The following is a 20,136-nucleotide window of genomic DNA, read 5'->3' as shown; positions in this document are numbered from 1 at the left end:
GGTTATGTTTTCTCTGTCTGATTTATAGTTTTATTTTTGCTCTTGGAGACATTGCTTTGGCTTTCGTATACTTCGGGTGTATGTGTCGAGGTATGACTTAGCTTTGTCCCGGTGCTCACTGTTTGATACCCACTTCAATATCAACAATTGCCTTGCATGGCTTTGGAAGTTAGTTGTGAACTAACTGTAACTGCTCAAGATATGCTAGGGACAAGGACTCAAGACTCCCTACAAGGGCACCTATCTATCAAGTTACGAATCAGACAACCCTGCTTGTCTAGTCCACAGGACAGACATACATCTATGCACGGGCTCTAGGGCTGTGATGGCAGATTACGAGACGCTTTCCATTTTTGACACAAAAATCAGTTCATGTTGATGCCAGCAACCTTTATCAGACTGCATATGGCGCAGTGATTGAATGACTAGTATATGTCATACCTGTGTAGAAAAGCTTCATAAGACACATAATATAACTGTGGAAGGTAAGCATATTCAAGTCCACCAAAAAGGATCAACAAAAAAGGACAAAGTAGAAAAATATAAATCTGCACGTTAGCTTGCACAAATCTCACCTTCAGCTTGACCAAATTCCAAGCTGATAGAACATCCAAAGGTTTAACGCCTGCAGGTAAAGGGCTGGTACTACAAGTGCAAAGTCGACGGCTTTGGCGAAATTGGGCGAATGGTTGTTCATTCAAAGTTGTTTAGAGAGTCGAATACAATCGAGCCGGTTACTGGAGATGTTGAAGGTGAAGAGGTGAAGGTGTGAGTGACGAAAATGCTGAGCCATGAGAAATCCGAATTACAGCGATAATTGTTTTGTTCCCTTTTTGCCGCTAGAAGAATTCCCGAAGTCGCGTCGCGAACAGACATAAAGAGACACATCATCAAGCGACCGAAGTGTGACTAGCCGATGAAGTATTGACGAGTCGGTCGCAGTAAGAGGCCGATGGTCCGTTTTGCTGAGACGAGAGGCGAAAAAGCAATTGACAAAACAAGACGACGCCCCGTGACCCGTCGCCCAAATCCCGCATTAAAAGCAATTTCAGAACAAAAAAGAGAAAATTTGGGGAGAGAAATGGGCAAAGAAACATGAACCCCAGCGAGACATTTCATGGGCCGGTCTCCTGGTTAAGAAACTAGGAAAGATACTTTACCTGCCAGCGTAGCGGTCCTCGCCGCCACCGCTGCGTGCCTGACCTTCGTAGGAACGGCTGCCACCACCACCGGCGTAAGGGTCGCGAGCCTCACGAGGAGGGCCAGCAGCATCGAAAGAAGGAGGGTTAGCATCACGGTCGTAGTAGCCACCACCACCACCACCTCCTCCTCCTCCTCCACCACGGGGCTCATCACCACCGCCACGACGGTCATCGCGGCTGTAACGATCCTCACGGCCACCTCCGTAGCGATCAGCACCTCCACGGTAACCGTAATCATCGCGAGACTCACGGCGACCACCATAGTCGCGACCGCCACCGCCGCCACCGTAGTCACGGCGGGGGTAATCGCGGCCGTAGTCGCTGCGGCCATATTCACGGCGGTCGTTGTAAGAGTCATAGCGACCGTAGCGGGAGTAGTCGTCGTCGCGACGGCGCCAGCCACCACCACCGTAGGGTCCACGGCGGTCATCGTAACGGTCACGGCGGGGACCACCTCCACGGCCACCACCAGGACCACCACCCTCTAACAAAGAAAGTGTGTAAGTTTCGGCATAGGAAAAAGGAATGGAGTGGGACAGGAATAAACTTACCACGCTTGGGAGGTCCGAAGTACTTTCCGGGAGTAGGAGTGCGAGGACGGGCGCGACGAGCCTTCTCGATGCTCAAGGTGCGACCCTCGATGACCTCGCCCTGCAGACCTTCCTTGGCGGCATCTGCCTGCTCCGCGGTAACCATGTTGACGAAACCGAATCCGCGAGACTCCTTGGTGTGGGGATCCAGCATGATCGAGCAGTTGTCAACATCACCGTACTTCTCGAAGAGACGCGAAATGTCGGACTCGGTCAGACGGGGGTGAATGCCAGTGACGAAAAGGTTGGAGCCGGAGTTGATGGCGCCCTCATCCTCTTCCTCAACGGGCTTGCGGGAAATAGGAGCTCTGCATGGAATGTATTAGAGAAGAAGAACATATCTTGTTCAGATATAACGTACCTGTCGTCGGAGCGGCCGTTGGGGGAACGGCTGCGAGCGCGGTCGCGGTCGGCTCGAGGCTCATCGCGAGGAGAAGCGCTGCGGTCGCGGTCGTATCGGGGCTCGTCTATCCCATAATGAGCAATCATCTGTATAGCATCAAACTAAAGTACTTACCGGCGTAACGGCCGTTGTCATTCTCGTAGTCAGCCATGATGAGTGAAAGACCGAAAGGTGTGAGATGGAAGGAGGAAGAAAGCAAGTGAGGTTGAACGATAAGAGCCCGGAAAATCGAACGATTAACACCCGAGAATTCAGGCAGAACAGGCGCCTCACCAAAGTTTACGAATTATCGGCAAAGACTTTCGATAAAGAGAAGAAAAAAAGGGAAATTGGGAGAATTGGAAAATGGCCTTAGTCTAAGCAGGGGGCTTCACGCTAAAACAAACAGCTGAAATGCGCCAAGACTCCATCGCCATGGTCTTATTAGCTGTAGCTAAAACTGTGGAAATACAAATACAACGTCTCGCTAAATATTAAAATCCTGGACACCGTACGCCTCGCGCTCATGGGTAAGAAATTATTTCGAGCCGCGCAAACGTCGAGTCCGACGGTTATTCTTTTGGGAAGCAGCTGGAGCGCCATTGGTGTTGGCAGTGCCTGAGCCTCCAAGCTCTTCATCATCCACCAAGTCCTTCAATCCTTCAAGTTCGTCCTCGTCCAATTCACTGAGCTCCTCGCTCATACCGCGCATGACATCCCGTCCTGTCCATCGTTCTTCGTGGACGGTGGTACCAACAGGATCGAATGGTTGCATGTACCACTGGATGCCACCTTGAGCCAGTGGCAACTGTTGGTCCTGCTCGGTCAGGATAGGCGTTGGGTGTCGATGATAGGCATAGATATTGTTCATAGGGTCTTCTGCAGGTGCCCCTTCTGCGCCAGGCTCATCGGGGGCTTGTTGGTCTGGAGCAGGTTGGGCCTCAGATGGAGCTTCTGTGGTTTCTTCGACACCCTCCATGGCATCAGGGTGGGCAGACAGCTCAGTATCACCCTCCGGCTCGGGGGAATCGCGAGACATAACACTGTGATCAAGGATCACATCCAGTTCTTTCAATTCTTTCTCGAAGGGTTTTCGGTTCAATTCGCTTTCTTTCTTGATTGCGTCTTCCAGGGATGGCTGAATAACCTTGATAATACGCTTGGCCAATTTTCTCTTCTCACGTTGCTCCAAGCTGAGTTCTGGGGCACGACCACTGATTTGTGCTTGCAGTTCAGCAGTGTCGCCAGCAGGCTCCACTCCGATTTCTGATGTGAAAAGGCTTGCCAGGTCGGCAGAGAAAGTAGCAACAGATGGGTAGAAACGCTCGTTCAATCTCTGTCGTATTGACATCAAGCCAGCAGCAAAGACACCCTTTCCATCAAGTCTGGTTTGAAGTCAGTAAAATTACGCCAACATCCCAAAAGAGTGACTTACAGTTGAGCTTTCTCAAGGATCGGCCAGAGCAGTGGGAACATAGGGAAGTAGACAAGATCTACAATGTTCCGTAGCATCTCTGCATCCTTCAACTTCTCCCTCTCTCGTTTTTTCACTTCGTCACATAGCATCCGTAATCGGTCAAGATCTGTGTAAAGTCGTTCACCAAATTCAATGCGACGTTCTAGGCGTTTATAACCGGGAACACCCATGGCAACGTAGTCTCTTCGTGTCATCTCCATAGAAGAGAAGGTCTCGAGCTGCAACTGAAGTCTTTTGAGCAATGCTGCTCCGCGTCTCGCCTCACGCTTCAGCGTCCAATACTTGGATGCATCCTCGGCATACTGTTTTCTTTGACGGACTGTGAATCGCTGGAGGGAGGCAACGACTGAGTTCAGAACAACCTGAGGAATCACTGGAGCACCAGAGGGTAGTTTCCAGATCGTCCGAGGTACGCGCTTGCGTTTATTGCCACCAATGGTCAAAGTAATGCGAGGAGCTTGAGAGAGATCGTCTTCAGCTCCCTCAATGATGGGATGCGACGGACCGGTTGAAAGTGCCGCTGCCTGACTGTCTCCCCACCGTCGGCCGCTCATTGTATTGCGGTAGTATTCCATGGCATCGGCAGTTGCCATGTCAGTTCCGTGCTCCAGGCGCCAATCAGGCGGAACATGTTTGTCACAGAAAGCCTTGAGAAGGTGAGAGTCCATGAGGCCATGGCCAATTTTCATCTTGAGATACAGCTGCGCTCTGCGTGCACATGAGACGTGGAAAGCGACGAAGCAATTTTTGTTGCTGCACTGGATGGAAGCACCCATTCGCTGCTTGCAGATGTAGCAGTTCAACTTCCAGCGACTGCGAGGGACTTTTTCAACATCGGTAACTGGCTCCATGAGAGACGGGTTACCAATGGAGACTTCTGGAATCCAGAAGGAACAAAGTAAATGGGCCCATTTGGATGAAGTAGTCTGCTTGAATGCACCTTCGGTGTTTGGACAGAAGATACAATTCGTGGCACCTCTCCCTAGTAGCTGGCACTTGCGGCAAAGCCACTGGCCCTCAGGAATGAAAGGAACACCATAACACTCTTGATGTACTGCGAGGTCACAACCGTCACAGAAAACAATGGCATTCGCGTTTTCACAATCGCCATCATCGCAAATAGCACATTTGCTATCCTGCTCTTCGCCGGGTCCAGCAGTTTCGCCATTGACGGCAGCAGCTGAGCTGGAGCGAGGCCGCCCGGTCTGTGGTGGTTTGGGGTTTGGCTTCGGGATGCGCTTCTCAAGAGCGTGCCACTCCCTCTCAATCTTGGTCATGGTGATTTCAAACACAGCCGGTTTGATGGGTTCAAGCTGATCCTCGCGACGTTTGGCATTGTATTCTTCTAACCATTTCTCGTCCTGTTCGTCCATGTCATATTCCACCCGTCCAGTCGTTGTGTTAACATCATCTGTCATAGCTGGCTGAATGACATCTAGGTCATCTTCTTGTGTGCCTTCAGTCATACGAATAAAACGACGGTCATGACGGAGGAACAGATCGCTCTCCTGGTAGCCAACAGCTGCCATAGTACGATCAACATAGTTCTGGTGGCCCACGCCCTTCTTCTCATAGAATGTGAAGGGATCACGCAGCCTGAAGGACGGTTTTGGTAATGTCAACTTCTCTCGAGGATTAGGACCAGGTGGCGGAATGATCTTTTGTCCTTGATGGGAAAACATGGCGTTCAAGATAGCCTCAGGGCGACGCGGAGGGCGACCAGGTCTCCGTTTCATCGGGAATGGAGATGATGCGTCGGCTGAATAAGAGCCTGGTGTTACTGGGATATCCAGCACATTTGCGCCACCTCCCAGGCCCGAGGATTCTGTAGCATCTGGAGTATCGACTTCCTGTGAGGTAAAGACTGCAAGCTTGCCATCGATATCCAAATCGGGGTGGAACTCCTCCCATCCGCGTTCTTCGCGTGGCTTATAGCCATCACCTTGTTGAAGAGCAAGCGCAGCAGCCGTGGAAGAGGTAAAGCGACCCCGATTCTGGGTCTTATCGCGCCTCGGACGCGTCATTGAGGGTGGTGTTGTCGGCACAAGGGGAGGTGGCGGAGGAGGGGCCTGCATTGGTTCTTCGGTCTCACGCGGAGCTGGACGACCTCGAGCACTTGCAGAGTGGCGGCGCGGGGCACTGGGTTTCTTCGGTGTTTCTGATTCTTCTTCGGCGACAATAGTGCCGTCTGCATCGATAAACCTTCCTCCGCCTCCAGGACCGCCGGGAATGTACCTGCGCTTCTTCATAGGAGGGCCCTCAGGCGAATCGGGGAGCCCGTTTTGTGATGATTTTAACGAGGATCTTGGTCGACTACGTGATGGGCGACCGGAAATCGAGTGTCGGATCGACGGCGCCATAACACCACGAGCGTAAGGGACTGGGTGCGGATCGTCGTCCGGGGGGGGGTTGTCAATCGGACGGGTCAAGTCGCGTTGAGCGACCAACTCAAGCTATGCGGCGAAATATAAATTGCGCTAATTCACATGCGCTAACTTGATCAACGGAGAATCGCAAATGACGCCAGGCCGGTCAGAGCTGAGAGGCGCGATGGGGAGTGTTTGGTTATCTGGCCAAGGCGGAGACACCCGAGCTGTCGTCTGGTGGCCTCAGGTGTCAACGGAACTCTACGCCTCCGCGTCAACTTGACATATCAAGCTCCTTAAGCTACTTGCAGTTCTTGCATTTTGTTCCCACTTCTGATTTCCACACATACACCATGAGCGGCCCCGGCGAAAATAGGTACACATTTGCCACCGGAAACACTTTGCGCCCTGCAGCTTCACTAACTGTTCCTGTCTTCCTAGATGGCGGGGTGGACCCAGTCGCCAGTCCTCGCAGCGCAACGGCGGAAATCGCGATAAGACAGGCGGACAGGGTGGCGCGCGTGATGCCAATGCTGCTTGGAACGCATCAAGCGCCCCGCAAGAGCAACATGTCCCTGTACGGGGATTCAATGCCGCGGAGGCCAAGAACGTCTTGAAGAGAGGTATAGTTGTCCATCTGACCTTGCTCAAGAATATACAAAGCTAACCAGGGCTTTCTGGTACATTAGGTCCCAAAGGTATGCTATGATATGCGTGCGTATTTGCATATACTTAACTCATTGCCCTTGCTACAGAATCGAAGCCAAACCAATACAAGCCTACGACCAAAGACGCGCCCAACCGAGCTAGCGGAGCTTGGGGCACCAAGCGTACGTCTCCATATTGTATTGCCTAATTAGATATATAATAACCTTAGTGCAGCGCACCTGATGGCAAACGGGAAGGACTTCTTCGTCGAGCTTCGAAAACAGATTACATCGCTACAGCGCGGGCCCCCTATCGGTGGCTGAACATAACGATGACGGTTTGTGACTTCTTTTCCTAGCAGTTTTAGTGTTGCACAGTCGGCCGGTTCGCGAGCTTGGTTCATTTTCATGGGTTACAACGGCGCATCATCGATACCCTACTGTGGAGAAGGATTCATGGGTGATGAGATGGAGGTTACATGGCATTGGCGTCTCTGAAATTCCGGGTCTTACATGTCAATAATGCATAGTGGCTCTTGCAAAAATTACATTCAATTACAGTCCAGGAAGTCAAGGGGTAGTATGGACATGGAGGTTGTATTGCAGGTGGCTTTGGCCTATCTTACATAGCACTATTATACAAGAGGTTCTCACGGGTATCACTAATATGCACAGGTATCCAACAGCAATGATCAAACCTGGTACCAACCAGCAGGACCGAGAATACCTCCATCCTCAGCTTGCGGATCAAGAGACCACTTCCTGACAGGACGACCACTTAAATCAGAACGCCATCCAGCCTCGAACATCTCAATCCCAGCCCACCCAATCATAGCCGCATTATCAGTACACAATTGAACAGGCGGCGCAACAACCTGAATATCCTGAAAACCACGCACATCCAAAAACGACCGAAGAACTCCCATTAGGAATCGATTCGCCGCAACGCCTCCACTGACGACAAGCGTCTTGACCTGATCCCTGTCAGAGGTCCCACGCGGCCTCAGCATCTCAAGAGCAATGACGGTCCGCGAAGCAAGATGCTCAAAAGCAACGCGCATAGTCTCCCGGCCGAGATCAACCCGTTCTTCAGCAGACATCTCGCTATCTTTTTTCTTCTGGATGATCTTTCCAACCATACTTGACACTGAAGAAAAGCTGAACTGGAGAGTACGCGTATTCGCGAATGGCGTGGTGATATACCACCCCCATTTGTTTTGGCGAGTCGGTAATTCTTGGCCGCGGGTTTCGGGGGCTCTGTAATCGCTAAAATCGGCTTGTCCGTTTGGGAAAACGAATTTCTCTAGCGTTTTGCCGTACATGGTGCTTTTTGATTCTTGTAATAGCTCTGCGGGGAGGATGTCTCGTGCTGATTTGTCCAGCGCCTCTCCTATAGCTATATCCTCGCTTATTGCGATGATTTTATGCTCCGTGAGTCCGGTGGAGTGGACCAGGATCGTATGGCCTCCGGACACAAGGATAGATAGAAAGGGGAATTCCGGCGCCATGGCTGGTGTTGATGTTGGTATTGGCGCTGTACGTTGTATTTCGGTGCTGGTCTCAATCTCATTCGCATTCTCCATGCATGAAACAAGTCGAGGCGTTAATAAATGTGCTTGCATATGGTGCACACCAACCATGGGAACTTGCCATGCGACAGATAATGCCTTCCCAGTATCTAGACCGACAGATAGATTAGACCGCATTCCAGGGCCTCTCGTAGCAGATATGAAATTGGGTATGCGGCGACGCGACCCATCTGCTAGCTTGATCCCATCACCAGTCTTTGACTCCGGTAGGTATTTGATCGCTTTCTGTACAAGGTGTGCAAGATGTTGTTGATGCGATTCGAGGGCAATGATAGGATGGATGCCTCGATGCGCGCGGGTGTCAGCAGTGATATTCTCCAAGAAGTGAATCTTGGCCGCGTCTCCTGCTGCTTTCTTTGTTTTCTCGACGATGGCTACCGACGTGTCGTCACTATTGTTGGCGCGCTGTTAGCTTTCATGTCTTTTTTTGGAGTCGGCGATCATCTCGGCTTACCATGACGTTTCGATCGCTAAGGTGAGCAAGCCACGGCGGTAGCTGTGACATCTCCTTGAGATGCTTACTGCGGATCTGCGCAGCGTGAAAGGAGTCGGGAATAGCATTGCTGAGTTGCTTGACTTGATGAGCGGCGCCAGGGGCGAAAAAGATTGGTCCCGCACGGACCGGGAAGCCCTCGATTGAAGCCCTAAGATTGTCACAAATGCGGTGGTTGATTGATCTACAGGTTACTGCCTATCCTTGGCAAGGTTATACACATGTTTCAATCTGTCGGTGTAGAGGTGCCCGACAGACACTGATATATTCATAGTAACGAATGACTAAGTTAAAAAGAAAAACAGCAATACTCATGTCAAAATCTTCGGTCCATTTCCCATCATAACGTCATAAAACATAATTTCTTCCAAAACACTGATACAATGGTATTCCCCCGGCGACAGCATGTGCAGCAATGGCGTATCGGACGCTGAGCTAGCTCAGAGAGCTTTGACAAGACTCGGGAAAAGCGAGACGCGTGAAAGGCAGCGTTGCCTGTCTGGAGAACCGTCTCAAGTCCTAGGCTGAATGTACACCAGAACAATGTGCATAATCCATCACTGATGCAGTTAAGAGTTCTCAAGCATGCGAGGAGTCGTGATCAACCAGAGACTCATAGCGCCGGAACGCAGCGCCATGGCAGCAACAGATCATTCATAGGCGTCCAGCTGATCGCCATCAATCCAATCGTAGACGGTCATTAGTGATACAACAGCCCAAGCTAATTTCACTGTCGGACCGTCCATCGTCGTTCTTCACGAGACATCTTCGTGTGCTTGCCATAGTACTCATCCGGATTCTCAATAGGCGTTACACAGTGGACAGTAGGTGTGACTTTGAATTGGATGCGCTTGTCAACAGCTCCTGAGCGGGGGTTGGACTGCTTCTTGAGAATGCTCTTCGAGGAGCAAGAGTTTGTGTATGAACAGCTGGGCACTTGTAGAGTTGAGAACCTCATGGCTGTGGGGCTCGCTGCTGAGATAGGCGAGACCGGTGTGCGAGGAATAGCACTTGGAGACTTGAGTGACAGTGTTGGCCGTGTAGTATTCTGCGCAGCAGAGATACTCAGGGAAAGCTTTGGCTTCATGGAGCGGACACCGCCTGCAAGCATTGTGACGGTAGAGGGGGTACGCAAAAATTGAAGATAAAAAGTTGAAAAGGAAGATGATATTTGAAGGAAGTATAAGACCGATGACGTTATGGATTCCTTGTTTTCACAGGACGACTTTGATCAACAAAGGTCCCTCGGAATGCAAGGAGAGGTAATAGATTATTGACGTGCAAGGAGCAGTGTAGATGAAGAACTCGCTTGGGCCAGCCAAGTCGAAGAGACGAAAATAGAAGAAGCGAAAATAGAAAAGAAAATCTCAAACACACAAATTGAATGTTGCCCCTGGAGGATTCGGCGCCTATATAGTCCAGAGGGGAATATGGGGGCCGTAAGCGCCCACTCCATGCACGACGCACGAATCACCACCTCATCACACATTGGTTTCTATACTTGGAAAGCTTCCGTGTATCAGCCAATAATATTGTCCGCGGGGATGGAGCGGGCTCTAGTGCAATGTGATGGGCGTTCGGGTCTCTGGCACAGGCCAATGTGCTTGGTGTGCCCTGCAGCCAACTGCACTAGGGCCACACCCTGTCCCTTTGGTGAGCCTAATTGGGACTATCGAGTGAAGATTTTGGGTGAACTTTGCAGAAGTCCGAGGTGATGCCCCGGCAGCGTGACATCCCCGCATCGTCACAGTGACTAGCATCGCTGGTAAATTATTGGATCAGCCGCAAGGTTCATTGAGTGAATTATTGCATATCTTGCAGCTGAAAGATAAGGCTATTCGAGTATACAGTATACAGTATACTTAGAGCAAGGGGTCCAGGGCTTTAGGAGCGTCACTCAGGGTTGAACTATGAACAATCTACAGAACCTTAGTTAAAGAACACTGAAACACACAATCCAATTGAAACTCCAAGAAAAGCCTCTGCAAAAAAATTACAGTCGGTACTTTCTGCGACGGAATTGTGACAGTTTCGGTATCACACATTGAGTGGCAAAATTTACTGAACCTGCAACACTCTGCTTAAAATAGCGAACCCCGCTCCCATGCTTAACATAGAAGCTAAGAGTTGCGTGGTCTCACACTATGGCTAGGAGCAGGAGTTTCAATGGTTTGTTGTGATGCTCTTTAATCTATAGTACAGATGCGCCCAGACCCACTACTGACCAAGTGCATGAGCATAGGAATGACTGGTGCCGAAGCCATTAACTTAGCTAAAATCTATATGATTAACTTAGAGGAACACCTGAAGTTGCCGTGTGAGTGTTCCATTGGTCAAAGACAGCCCCGTAGTTAAACTGGTATCAACGGCACTCTGGTATAGCAGGTGCTGCTCATGGCGTGGTTGTTAGCAGGATAAAAGGAGGTGGAGATATCATAAAGTCGAAACGGATGTGCGCTCTGGGCAAGTTGTATTTTCCCAGAACCATAGCCATGTGGACTGAACTCTTATCGGCTGATTTCGACCTTTCTTGCCAATCAACCTAGGTTCAAGTCTTCGGTTCAACAATGTTATCGTCATGACACATCAAAGCTCTCAGCACCAGTTGACCTTGCTGTGGATCCCCGGACTTCCAAATGCATAAGCCAAGAGCTTCAAGGAAATGAGTCTGGCTTTGGTAGTGTTTCTCTACCCAGGCCTCCTCATCTGATGTGAGAAAGCAAAATATCTCAAATCTAAGCCGTTCGTCCATGGGCCAGAAGGCATGAATCGAATACACAACACCTTCGAACGCCCAACAGCCGGACCAAAAGGCGGGTCGCTCAGCTGGAGTTCGTAATGGTTGAAGATATTGCTCAGAGGGTTTAAGTATGCCATGGGCGACCGTCCAATTCGCAGATAAGACCAGAGATGATTGAGGGGATCAAATTGACTCCCACTCTATAGGTCTCAATGACAGGGTTCCCAATGACGCTGCATGGGGCATTTGGGGCGTGTAGGACGTTGTCCAGGCGGAGCCTTCCATGGGAAGCCAGTCCCATCAGATATGGTGAAGTCTTTGTTCGCAGCATAACAGTTCCAATTCCAGTGAATGGGACTTTGTCTTCATTGTCGGTTTTGAACTGGGCTGAGAAGGGTATGTAGTCGTCACTGAACCACTCGCGATCTCTGGCGACACTACCTTGGTGGAATTGAGTTAGTCGAGTATCCAAAAAGCATGATGACCCACAGCTCTGGGTCGGGGTGTACACTCACTGGCAGTTTAGAATGCTCGAGTAGACCCAGTTTGGACAAAGTGCAGGGACCCCGGGGTCTTCCATGGGGTTGAGATTCATGGCGCTGATGTGTGATTTTCAACAACTGACGATATAGAAACCCAGCACTGCAGTTGGAGAATATTTTGCACAGAAAAATATGCGAGACATTTCAAAATATGAGGCGGCTTTCAGGTGTCAAATTTAGGGTTCAGATGAACGTGAAGTGGTTTTATTTTTGAAGAGAGCGATGGCTGCACCAGACAGTCTGCCTTAGATCACCCCATTTTTATACAGCCATAACACAGAGTCAAGTATATAACAAGATATGCATAAACATATTAATGAACCATTATTCTTATATAGACAAACCAGAACTAAGCAAAAGACCAACCACCAGTCCGATCAGCAAAGAAGTTATCAGGATCATACTTCTTCTTAATCTCCTGCAACTTAGTATAAGTGGAGAAAGTCGAAAGCGGATTCTGATCATGACTAGCATCATTAATAAACAACGGCAAACCCTCAGCATTACTAGTCGAAGCAACCATATCCCGGAAGCTAGAATGAACAGCATCATAATCAGGCCCACTCATCAACGGCGGCGTCTGAATCAAGTAATTCAACCAGAACCACGGGCCGTCAGGCATCTGCATGGCATTTCCGCCCTGGGCCTTGCTGGCATCTGTCAAGCTCTTGGGGACGGGCTGGAAATCCAGTGAGAGGAGGGTGTATTTGCTCTTGTTTGACTCGGCCCAGTCGCGCCATTTGTCCATTGCCGTCTTGTATTCGTCCGTGTCGGCGCGGTGCACTCCAACGCGGAAGATGTTGGCGCCGCGGGAGATCTCGGTGGAATAGGGGATTGGCATGTTAACTACTTCTGGGTAGGTCTTGGTGCTGAGGGTGTTGAGTAGGTGTGGGATGCTGGTAAAGTTTGAGAATGCACTGCCTGAGTCCTCGCCATCGTAGACGAGGAACATGATGGTGATTTCGTCGAGGTTCAGGTTCAGATCTGGGGTGGGAATTTTCTCGTAGGTGCCGATGATACTTGCTTTGGGGTCGGTGTTGTATTTGATGAAGTTGTGAATCGCCTCAAGAACGGTGTCTTTCTGCTCGAAGGCGTAGATGACGTTTCCAGCGTAGAAGTTGCCAGCTGGCCGACTTTGTACTGTATACTTTGTCACGACGCCGTATGCATTCCCGCCGCCGCCTCGGGATGCGAAGAAGAGATCCGGGTTGGAGGTGTTGGATGCCGTCACAATTTTGCCGTCCGGTAGAACTATTTCCAGCTCCCGGAATGAATCGCTGGCCATTCCGTACTGGGGCGAGAGATAGCTCATACCACCACCCAGTGCCAGACCAGTGCCAACGCCGGCAAGTCTAGCGCCGACTACTGTGCGGCCATATTTCACGTAGTAGTCATATATGTCCCCAAATGTACCGCCTGGTCCGTATGTAGCCAGTGTAGTTTCTGGGTCGTATGACTTTGCATTGAGGCTGCTCAAGTCGATGAGGACGCCATTGTCGACAGATGAATAGAAGGTGTTTGGGTTGTGGCCGCCAGCCTTGATTGCAAAGCGACTGTCCGCAGATCGGATGGCCTGGAGAGCCACGGAGACGTCTTGAGAAGACTTGGGGTAGACAATGCAGGATGGTTTGTAGGAGTCTTGGACAGTATTGTAGTACTCAATACTGTTGATATACTTCAGACTGATCTCACTGCTGATGACCTTGGCTGATCCCAGATGCGAAGTAATGTTGGAACAAGCCGATGGGCCTGCAGCCGTTGCATATGAACCAATTGGTCCAAAAAGGGCAGCTATGGCTATGGCGAAGGGTAGCATGGTGGACATTCCAAACGATGCGAAACCTGCAATAGGGGGGGGGGGGGGGGGGGAGTCGCGTCGATGGCTTCAACTGCGGTAATTTCCTTATCTAAATACTCGAGCACAGCCCTATACTTCTTCTTTTTCACGTGGTGAGGGGGTGAAGAAGTTGAGAATGGCCTCGGTCTACCTAGGGAGTACACATTTATACGGTCGGAATACGATAGGGGGATACGATGTGGATACGATAAGTTCCTGCGTTGATGAGCTTAAAACGAGTTAAACAACCGACGATCTTGGTGTCCGGGTATGCTAGTCACGGGCGGGCTTTTAACTAGTCTGCAGGGACCCAAGAAGCCCTACTTAGCCCTGAGGTACTCCGTACGCCACTCGGCAGAACGTTCAATAGTTCCAACGCTAATGCGCGAAAGAACATTGAAAGCAGGGCAGAAGAGTCTAGCACGAGTCATTTTAGATGTACGTCTTTTTTCTTCCCCCTTTTCTTTTTTTTTTGGCGACTTCCGAGTCACACAGACAAAAAGCATCAAGTGCAGACATCCTCTACCCGGCTCACTGTCAACAGCCCGTTGGTGTCAATACTAGACACTAACCAAACACGATGGTCAGGGGAGGTTAATAGATCTGTCGACTTCCATGGCACAGGCTAGAATTCTGTCCTTGTTAACCAAATATCGATGTGTTCGCAAATTTAGGTTTTCCAGTTTTGGGGGCAAACATACCTTTCTGTATTAATATATATAGCACGTTGAACCCTCAATATGCATTGACCATGAATGTTAGTACAGAGCAGTAGCTATCAAATTAGCAAGCGCAACTTGCAAAAGTGTATACTTTTATGAACCACCCCATTTCATCTTCAGAAGTCGCTACATGTTTATGGCTGCATCTTCGTCTCATAGACACCTGTATGTTTCGAACAAGGCCGATTCTATATCCACGAAGATATTGAGCTGGCAGTATAACCTAGTTGTAATCGGATAATGAAGATGTAGAGCGGGTGACCGATGAATATAGAGTTCTGTGACCAAGATCTATATTCTCGTACCATCTTTAGCATGTTTCAATCCAACGATTGATGACGATGACTCCGCAATCTGATTCTTCCATTTCAGGCAACACCCATAGTTGAGGGGATGGTTGTGAGGCTGTGGTAAATACCAGCTTAACCTTCAATGCAAACCAGGCTCTGATGAGGTGCTTATCTCCCCCATACTTGATCTTAAGTGAGTATAGGATAGATAAGAGATTATCAGATAAGTGCATAGTTTAGTTGAGCCAGCGATCCCTTTAGGTCGCGCTAGTCGAATTGGCCGAGATGTCTTTGCAGAGCAGACCCTAGGGCATTCACGCTCTTGGTTAGACTGGTTGCCTGAGGCGACTGGACAATCTAGTTTGTCGGTGGGAGATCTCAGCCGAGACATGGAGTACAACATGTACACGTGAGGGGTGAAAGTTGCCATATACTCCCCCAGAGCTTACCCCAAAACATTCTCGGCCGCAACTAAGTATCAACTTACATTTTTAAAGTGCTGGTTCCTGTCTATGCAAGACTTGGAAGCTCTCCCCAACAGCAATTGAGTTTGGCAATTGCAAGCTGTGGGGGAACGTGCACTGGGGAATATGGAGATTACTCGAATAGGTAAGTTTATGCGACACCGGGGATTTTTGCTATGAAGTACAACAAAGCGAAAGTTGCTGAAATAGTGTACTTGATACTCTGTATGAAAGTTGCCCTTCCTAAAGAAGACAATATATTGTGCATTACTACTGTAGCTATAAGGAGGTGCGGAGAAGACATAGCGGAATGAGACCCGAGAGTGACCGGGTGGCTGAACAAAGCCAATCCGACTTGCATAACGGAGAGTCTCCAACTCTCCGCACGTACTCACCGGTCCGAAAGGCCATGTGACGTGTGACATATCCCGGTTTCCCCCTGCGAACTCTTTCAAAGCAGACTGTTTGTTTTTCGCCCTCCGGTCTCGGGTCCTAAGTGGTGGCAAACGTCAGAGCCAGGGTACCAGTATTCTCGAACAATCAGAATGTGTTCCATTCTAAGGCGTAGCCAACCCGTTCCTTAATGTTCCTTAGTAAGTCGTCCGGTAGGGCCAGTAATGCGAAGATCTGTGCTCCAGTGAGGGAAGTCGGCAACTGTGATTCGGCCCCAAGCCCGATCTCCCCCCGGGTAAATAGCAGGCCCTGGTGAAAATTCGATCCGCGTGGCTCAAGGTACATTCGGGTGATTAAAGTAGAATATTAAATCTATCTGAGAAGAATTAGAAATCTAAAGGGGAAAAAAAAAATAAAGATTGGAGTCAGCTCTCGGCGGAGCCCTGTATTATTCATTCCTTTTGACTCAATCCTCCCCTTCTCCACTCTCTCTCCCTTCCCCCAGTTTTGTGTGTTTTGTGACTTTTGGGACTCATTCAGGATTGTGACACAAAATGGCCAGTGTCAAGGAAGCCGTCAAGGAACAACTCTTGGGTAGCCATGAGGCGCCTCAGCTGTCCCACCAGGCGCGTGCGAACTTCATTCGCCATGCGCAGAAGGACGAGAATGGCGAGCTGTTCATGGACGAGGACAACTTCATTAATGCCGTCGCCCCCAAGCAGGAGGATTATGTGAGTATGGATCAAATTAAACTTGGAGCAATTGCTGATCGATTGTCTCCCAAAATAGCACAAGATCAAGCGCGAACAATACGGTATCCTCTTCAACGTCGCAGACCGACGGAGAGTCGGCAAGCTGAACGTCAACGACTGGGCCACCTTCGAAAACCTCCTCGCAAAGCCCGATGCCGAGTACGAGATCGCGTTCCGCCTCTTTGACTTGGATGGCACTGGTGCCGTCAAGTTCGAGACCGTGCAGGGCCTGTACAACCTGAACAAGAGCGCCGAGAGCATCCCCTTTGACTGGAACTCAGAATGGGCCTCGCTGTACGGCGGCCGCTCCAAGACCCGCCATGACATGACCTACCCCCAATTCGCCCAGATGCTCCGCGGTCTGCAGGGTGAGCGCATCCGTCAAGCCTTCCACACCTTTGACAAGGACGGCGATGGTTTCATCAAGCCCGAGGACTTCCAGCGTATCATTCTCGAGACCTCAAAACACAAGCTGTCCGATCATGTGCTGGAGAACCTTCCTACCCTGTGCAACATCTCGACCAGCAACCGCATCTCCTACGCCAATGTCCGGGCCTTCCAGAACGTCATGCGTGAGATGGACATCATCGACATGGTTGTCCGCGAGGCTACCAAGAAGAGCACCGACGGAAAGATCACTCGCTCCGACTTCCTGAACGAGGCTGCTCGCATCACCCGCTTCTCCCTGTTCACCCCCATGGAGGCCGATATTCTGTTCCACTTCGCCGGTCTCGATGCCCCCTCCGGCCGCCTGTCACAAAAGGACTTCGCCAAGGTCATTGATGCTTCATGGCGTATTCCTGTGGCTGTGGCTGGCCAGGCCATCTCCACTGCTGGACATGAAGCCGCTGAGAAGACCAAGACTGTCCTGCATAGCATTTTGGAATCTGTGCACCACTTCGCTTTGGGAAGTATTGCTGGTGCTTTTGGTGCCTTCATGGTTTACCCTATTGATTTGGTCAAGACTCGTATGCAGAACCAGCGCTCTTCTCGCCCTGGTGAGAGACTGTACAACAACTCCATCGATTGCGCCAGGAAGGTTATCCGCAACGAGGGTTTCACCGGCCTGTACTCTGGTGTTATTCCTCAGTTGATTGGTGTGGCCCCCGAGAAGGCTATCAAGTTGACTGTCAACGATCTTGTTCGTGGACATTTCACCGATAAGGATACTCATCGCATCAAGTACATGCATGAGGTTCTGGCCGGTGGTACTGCTGGTGCTTGTCAAGTTGTAAGTTAACATAACCATGCTGAAAACGACAGATTCTAACTCACTTCAGGTCTTCACCAACCCCCTCGAGATTGTCAAGATTCGTCTGCAGGTCCAGGGTGAAATCGCAAAGAATGTCGAGGGTGCTCCTCGCCGCTCAGCCCTGTGGATCGTCAAGAACCTGGGTCTGATGGGTCTGTACAAGGGTGCCAGTGCCTGTCTCCTCCGTGATGGTAAGCCAATATCCCAATCCACACACCTCAATCAGTTCGTGAATCTCACCCTTCACCTCAGTCCCCTTCTCGGCCATCTACTTCCCCACATACGCCCACCTGAAGTCCGACTTCTTCGGTGAAACCCACACCAACAAGCTCGGAGTCGTCCAGCTCCTGACAGCCGGTGCCATCGCCGGCATGCCCGCCGCCTACCTGACAACGCCCTGCGACGTGATCAAGACCCGTCTGCAAGTCGAAGCCCGCAAGGGTGACACCAAGTACACCGGTCTCCGCCACTGCGCCGCAACCGTCTGGAAGGAAGAAGGTCTGGCAGCCTTCTTCAAGGGCGGTCCCGCCCGTATCCTGCGTTCTTCCCCGCAATTTGGTTTCACCCTAGCCGCCTACGAAGTCCTGCAAAAGTTGCTTCCCATGCCCGGTTCCGGTGAGGAAGTCACTCCCACCGGTCACGTCGAGCCTGGCGTCGGTGGCCAAGGGGCCAAGGCACCTCTGCCTTACCTCCGGTCACGGAACGCCCTGAAGCTGATTCTGGACTTGGACCAGAACATTGGTCGGGTGCAGGCTCCCCGGCCTGAGCAGTGGCCCCAATTCATGAAGGGATCTAAGCAGTAAGGATATCGGTGTCATTAAGAGCCTTACGCGGCAATCTCTGTATTTGAGTTGAGTTTGTTTCATCTTTGATAGCGATACTTACCTTTCTTTCGGCCATTTTTCTTTTTCTTTTTCCTTGGTTTAGCATGAGAGTTTTCTCACTTTTGTTTCGGATCTGATTCTCTTCGTTGACCGCGCCCTTGTTCATATTTGGGGGTTGTGCGGTTAGGCTGAGAGGGGTGGGTTTTGCATCGTTGTTTCTCCGTCTATCTGATTCTTTCGAGATCTGTGACCGTCTTGTGTGTATTGTGTGTTGTGTGTGTTGTATGTGCATTGTATCAACAGCGGATAGATTTGGAAAGATGGTGGGGGTTGCTATAGAGGGTCCTCACTGTGGTGACGGGTTTTATACATCATACAGAATCATATATATCATATGGATCGGTTCCGGGGTTCGTTCCCAAACTTACGTTTGATTCGGGGAAATGAGCTTAGACTTGTTTCACTTCTGTATTTGTGTTGTTCCCATCGTCCAAGTGATGTACAGTTACAGTGTCTCATAGTCAATTACAGTTGTAAATTCATCCGATTTATATGTTAGGCTGTAATATTGGTTTTGTTTATCCCAGTAGGAGACTATATACATGGAATGGGATATGCAAGTAGACAAATGGGTATCGGAATTCGACATGAGTACAAATTCCCTGTACAGATGGTGTTACATTCATATCCAAAGGATAGATCCCGCTCATATAAGCGGGTGTTGAGTCAAACGACCCAAGACAGGATGCGGACGTGGTCCCGTCGGAGTCGAAAGACCAGTCGGATATTGGTTGACACTATGTGCTGTGGTCATCAATAGACCGCAAGTTCAGAGGAAGCTGCATTGAAAGACACCAATGATGGGAAGCCCTCAGTAGAATCTGGTCTTCCGTGTCGATTCCGTTTTGGTAGTCTCAGAGTCCTTCTCTGGTGTACGCTGTGCAGGTCTCTTGGGCGTTTTCTCGGTCTTCTCGGTCTTGGGTTCCTCAGACTTTGACTCGGCAGATTTCTGATGCCATAAAGAATCCTCGGCTTCAATCTCGCGCAGGACTAGCAAGGGAAAGTCAGACACTCTATAATTCATGCATGGAAATGCTATACAGCAGCCAACATACCCTCATCCCACTCCCTCTCCTTCGCCTCATCGCCCGTCCCAAGCAATTTCTCAACATCAACCTTCTCCCCATTCTTCGTGCGCGCAATCACCTCGCGCAGAAGTTCAATCTTTGCATCCGTCGACCGGGTATACGCTGCATAGCTGTTCTTCAAGGTGATCATGCGAATGGCTTGCGAGCCGATCAGGGTAAAGATAATAATGTAGAACGTAGCCGGGTTCCACTCCTTAGATTTCTCCTTCGTGGGATCTTTGCGCGAGCGGTTCCGCAAAAATCTGGGAATCATCGCCGTCCATACTGACGTGTCTGCGATCTTCGGGAGGTGATCGGAGGTTGAATATGACCGCACAGCGGGAGCGCCGGATTGCCTGGTTGCAATTAACGTAGAGGGCGAAGAAAAGATCTGTCGTCCAGCCCGGAAGGACCTCAATCCGAAAGATGCGGCCATGTTCGTCGTTA

The 20,136-nt window shown here is 50.2% G+C and overlaps 9 protein-coding genes across 9 annotated transcripts; 2 read left to right on the top strand and 7 right to left on the bottom strand.

Annotated features, from left to right (window-relative positions):
• Nucleotides 1–1,156: 1,156 nt before the first annotated feature.
• Nucleotides 1,157–2,362, bottom strand: N7508_001858 (RNA recognition motif domain-containing protein; the record flags this gene model as incomplete). Its single annotated transcript, XM_058459924.1, has 4 exons — nucleotides 2,310–2,362; nucleotides 2,154–2,259; nucleotides 1,754–2,100; nucleotides 1,157–1,686 (listed from the first exon to the last, which is right to left on the bottom strand). The coding sequence occupies exons 1-4, from the start codon at nucleotides 2,344–2,346 to the stop codon at nucleotides 1,157–1,159; spliced, it is 1,020 nt and encodes a 339-aa protein (XP_058323456.1). The 5' UTR covers nucleotides 2,347–2,362.
• Nucleotides 2,363–2,712: 350 nt separating this feature from the next.
• N7508_001857 (putative PHD finger domain protein) lies at nucleotides 2,713–6,011 on the bottom strand (the record flags this gene model as incomplete). Its single annotated transcript, XM_058459923.1, has 2 exons — nucleotides 2,713–3,559; nucleotides 3,610–6,011. 2 exons carry the CDS (start codon nucleotides 6,009–6,011, stop codon nucleotides 2,713–2,715), a joined length of 3,249 nt encoding a protein of 1,082 aa, XP_058323455.1.
• Nucleotides 6,012–6,370: 359 nt separating this feature from the next.
• Nucleotides 6,371–6,988, top strand: N7508_001856 (uncharacterized protein; the record flags this gene model as incomplete). Its single annotated transcript, XM_058459922.1, has 5 exons — nucleotides 6,371–6,393; nucleotides 6,459–6,640; nucleotides 6,707–6,715; nucleotides 6,773–6,847; nucleotides 6,900–6,988. The coding sequence occupies 5 exons, from the start codon at nucleotides 6,371–6,373 to the stop codon at nucleotides 6,986–6,988; spliced, it is 378 nt and encodes a 125-aa protein (XP_058323454.1).
• A 368-nt stretch (nucleotides 6,989–7,356) lies between these two features.
• N7508_001855 (N(6)-L-threonylcarbamoyladenine synthase family protein) lies at nucleotides 7,357–8,814 on the bottom strand (the record flags this gene model as incomplete). Its single annotated transcript, XM_058459921.1, has 2 exons — nucleotides 7,357–8,644; nucleotides 8,708–8,814. 2 exons carry the CDS (start codon nucleotides 8,812–8,814, stop codon nucleotides 7,357–7,359), a joined length of 1,395 nt encoding a protein of 464 aa, XP_058323453.1.
• Nucleotides 8,815–9,473: 659 nt separating this feature from the next.
• N7508_001854 (uncharacterized protein) lies at nucleotides 9,474–9,857 on the bottom strand (the record flags this gene model as incomplete). Its single annotated transcript, XM_058459920.1, has 1 exon — nucleotides 9,474–9,857. The coding sequence occupies one exon, from the start codon at nucleotides 9,855–9,857 to the stop codon at nucleotides 9,474–9,476; it is 384 nt and encodes a 127-aa protein (XP_058323452.1).
• Nucleotides 9,858–11,610: 1,753 nt separating this feature from the next.
• N7508_001853 (uncharacterized protein) lies at nucleotides 11,611–12,081 on the bottom strand (the record flags this gene model as incomplete). The annotated part of the gene is made up of 2 exons (XM_058459919.1): nucleotides 11,611–11,923; nucleotides 12,002–12,081. The coding sequence occupies 2 exons, from the start codon at nucleotides 12,079–12,081 to the stop codon at nucleotides 11,611–11,613; spliced, it is 393 nt and encodes a 130-aa protein (XP_058323451.1).
• Nucleotides 12,082–12,377: 296 nt separating this feature from the next.
• On the bottom strand, nucleotides 12,378–13,844 carry N7508_001852 (FAD-binding oxidoreductase; the record flags this gene model as incomplete). The annotated part of the gene is made up of 1 exon (XM_058459918.1): nucleotides 12,378–13,844. The coding sequence occupies one exon, from the start codon at nucleotides 13,842–13,844 to the stop codon at nucleotides 12,378–12,380; it is 1,467 nt and encodes a 488-aa protein (XP_058323450.1).
• A 2,444-nt stretch (nucleotides 13,845–16,288) lies between these two features.
• N7508_001851 (citrin) lies at nucleotides 16,289–18,541 on the top strand (the record flags this gene model as incomplete). Its single annotated transcript, XM_058459917.1, has 4 exons — nucleotides 16,289–16,465; nucleotides 16,524–17,717; nucleotides 17,767–17,929; nucleotides 17,991–18,541. 4 exons carry the CDS (start codon nucleotides 16,289–16,291, stop codon nucleotides 18,539–18,541), a joined length of 2,085 nt encoding a protein of 694 aa, XP_058323449.1.
• An 892-nt stretch (nucleotides 18,542–19,433) lies between these two features.
• On the bottom strand, nucleotides 19,434–20,125 carry N7508_001850 (DUF5321 domain-containing protein; the record flags this gene model as incomplete). Its single annotated transcript, XM_058459916.1, has 2 exons — nucleotides 19,434–19,612; nucleotides 19,678–20,125. 2 exons carry the CDS (start codon nucleotides 20,123–20,125, stop codon nucleotides 19,434–19,436), a joined length of 627 nt encoding a protein of 208 aa, XP_058323448.1.
• Nucleotides 20,126–20,136: the final 11 nt, after the last annotated feature.

This window comes from Penicillium antarcticum (assembly GCF_028974205.1).
Source record: "Penicillium antarcticum strain IBT 31339 chromosome Unknown utg000002l_segment0_segment0, whole genome shotgun sequence".
Taxonomy (NCBI): domain Eukaryota; kingdom Fungi; phylum Ascomycota; class Eurotiomycetes; order Eurotiales; family Aspergillaceae; genus Penicillium; species Penicillium antarcticum.
Note: the sequence above shows the minus strand (reverse complement) of the source record. Positions and strands in the feature narration are given on the sequence as shown.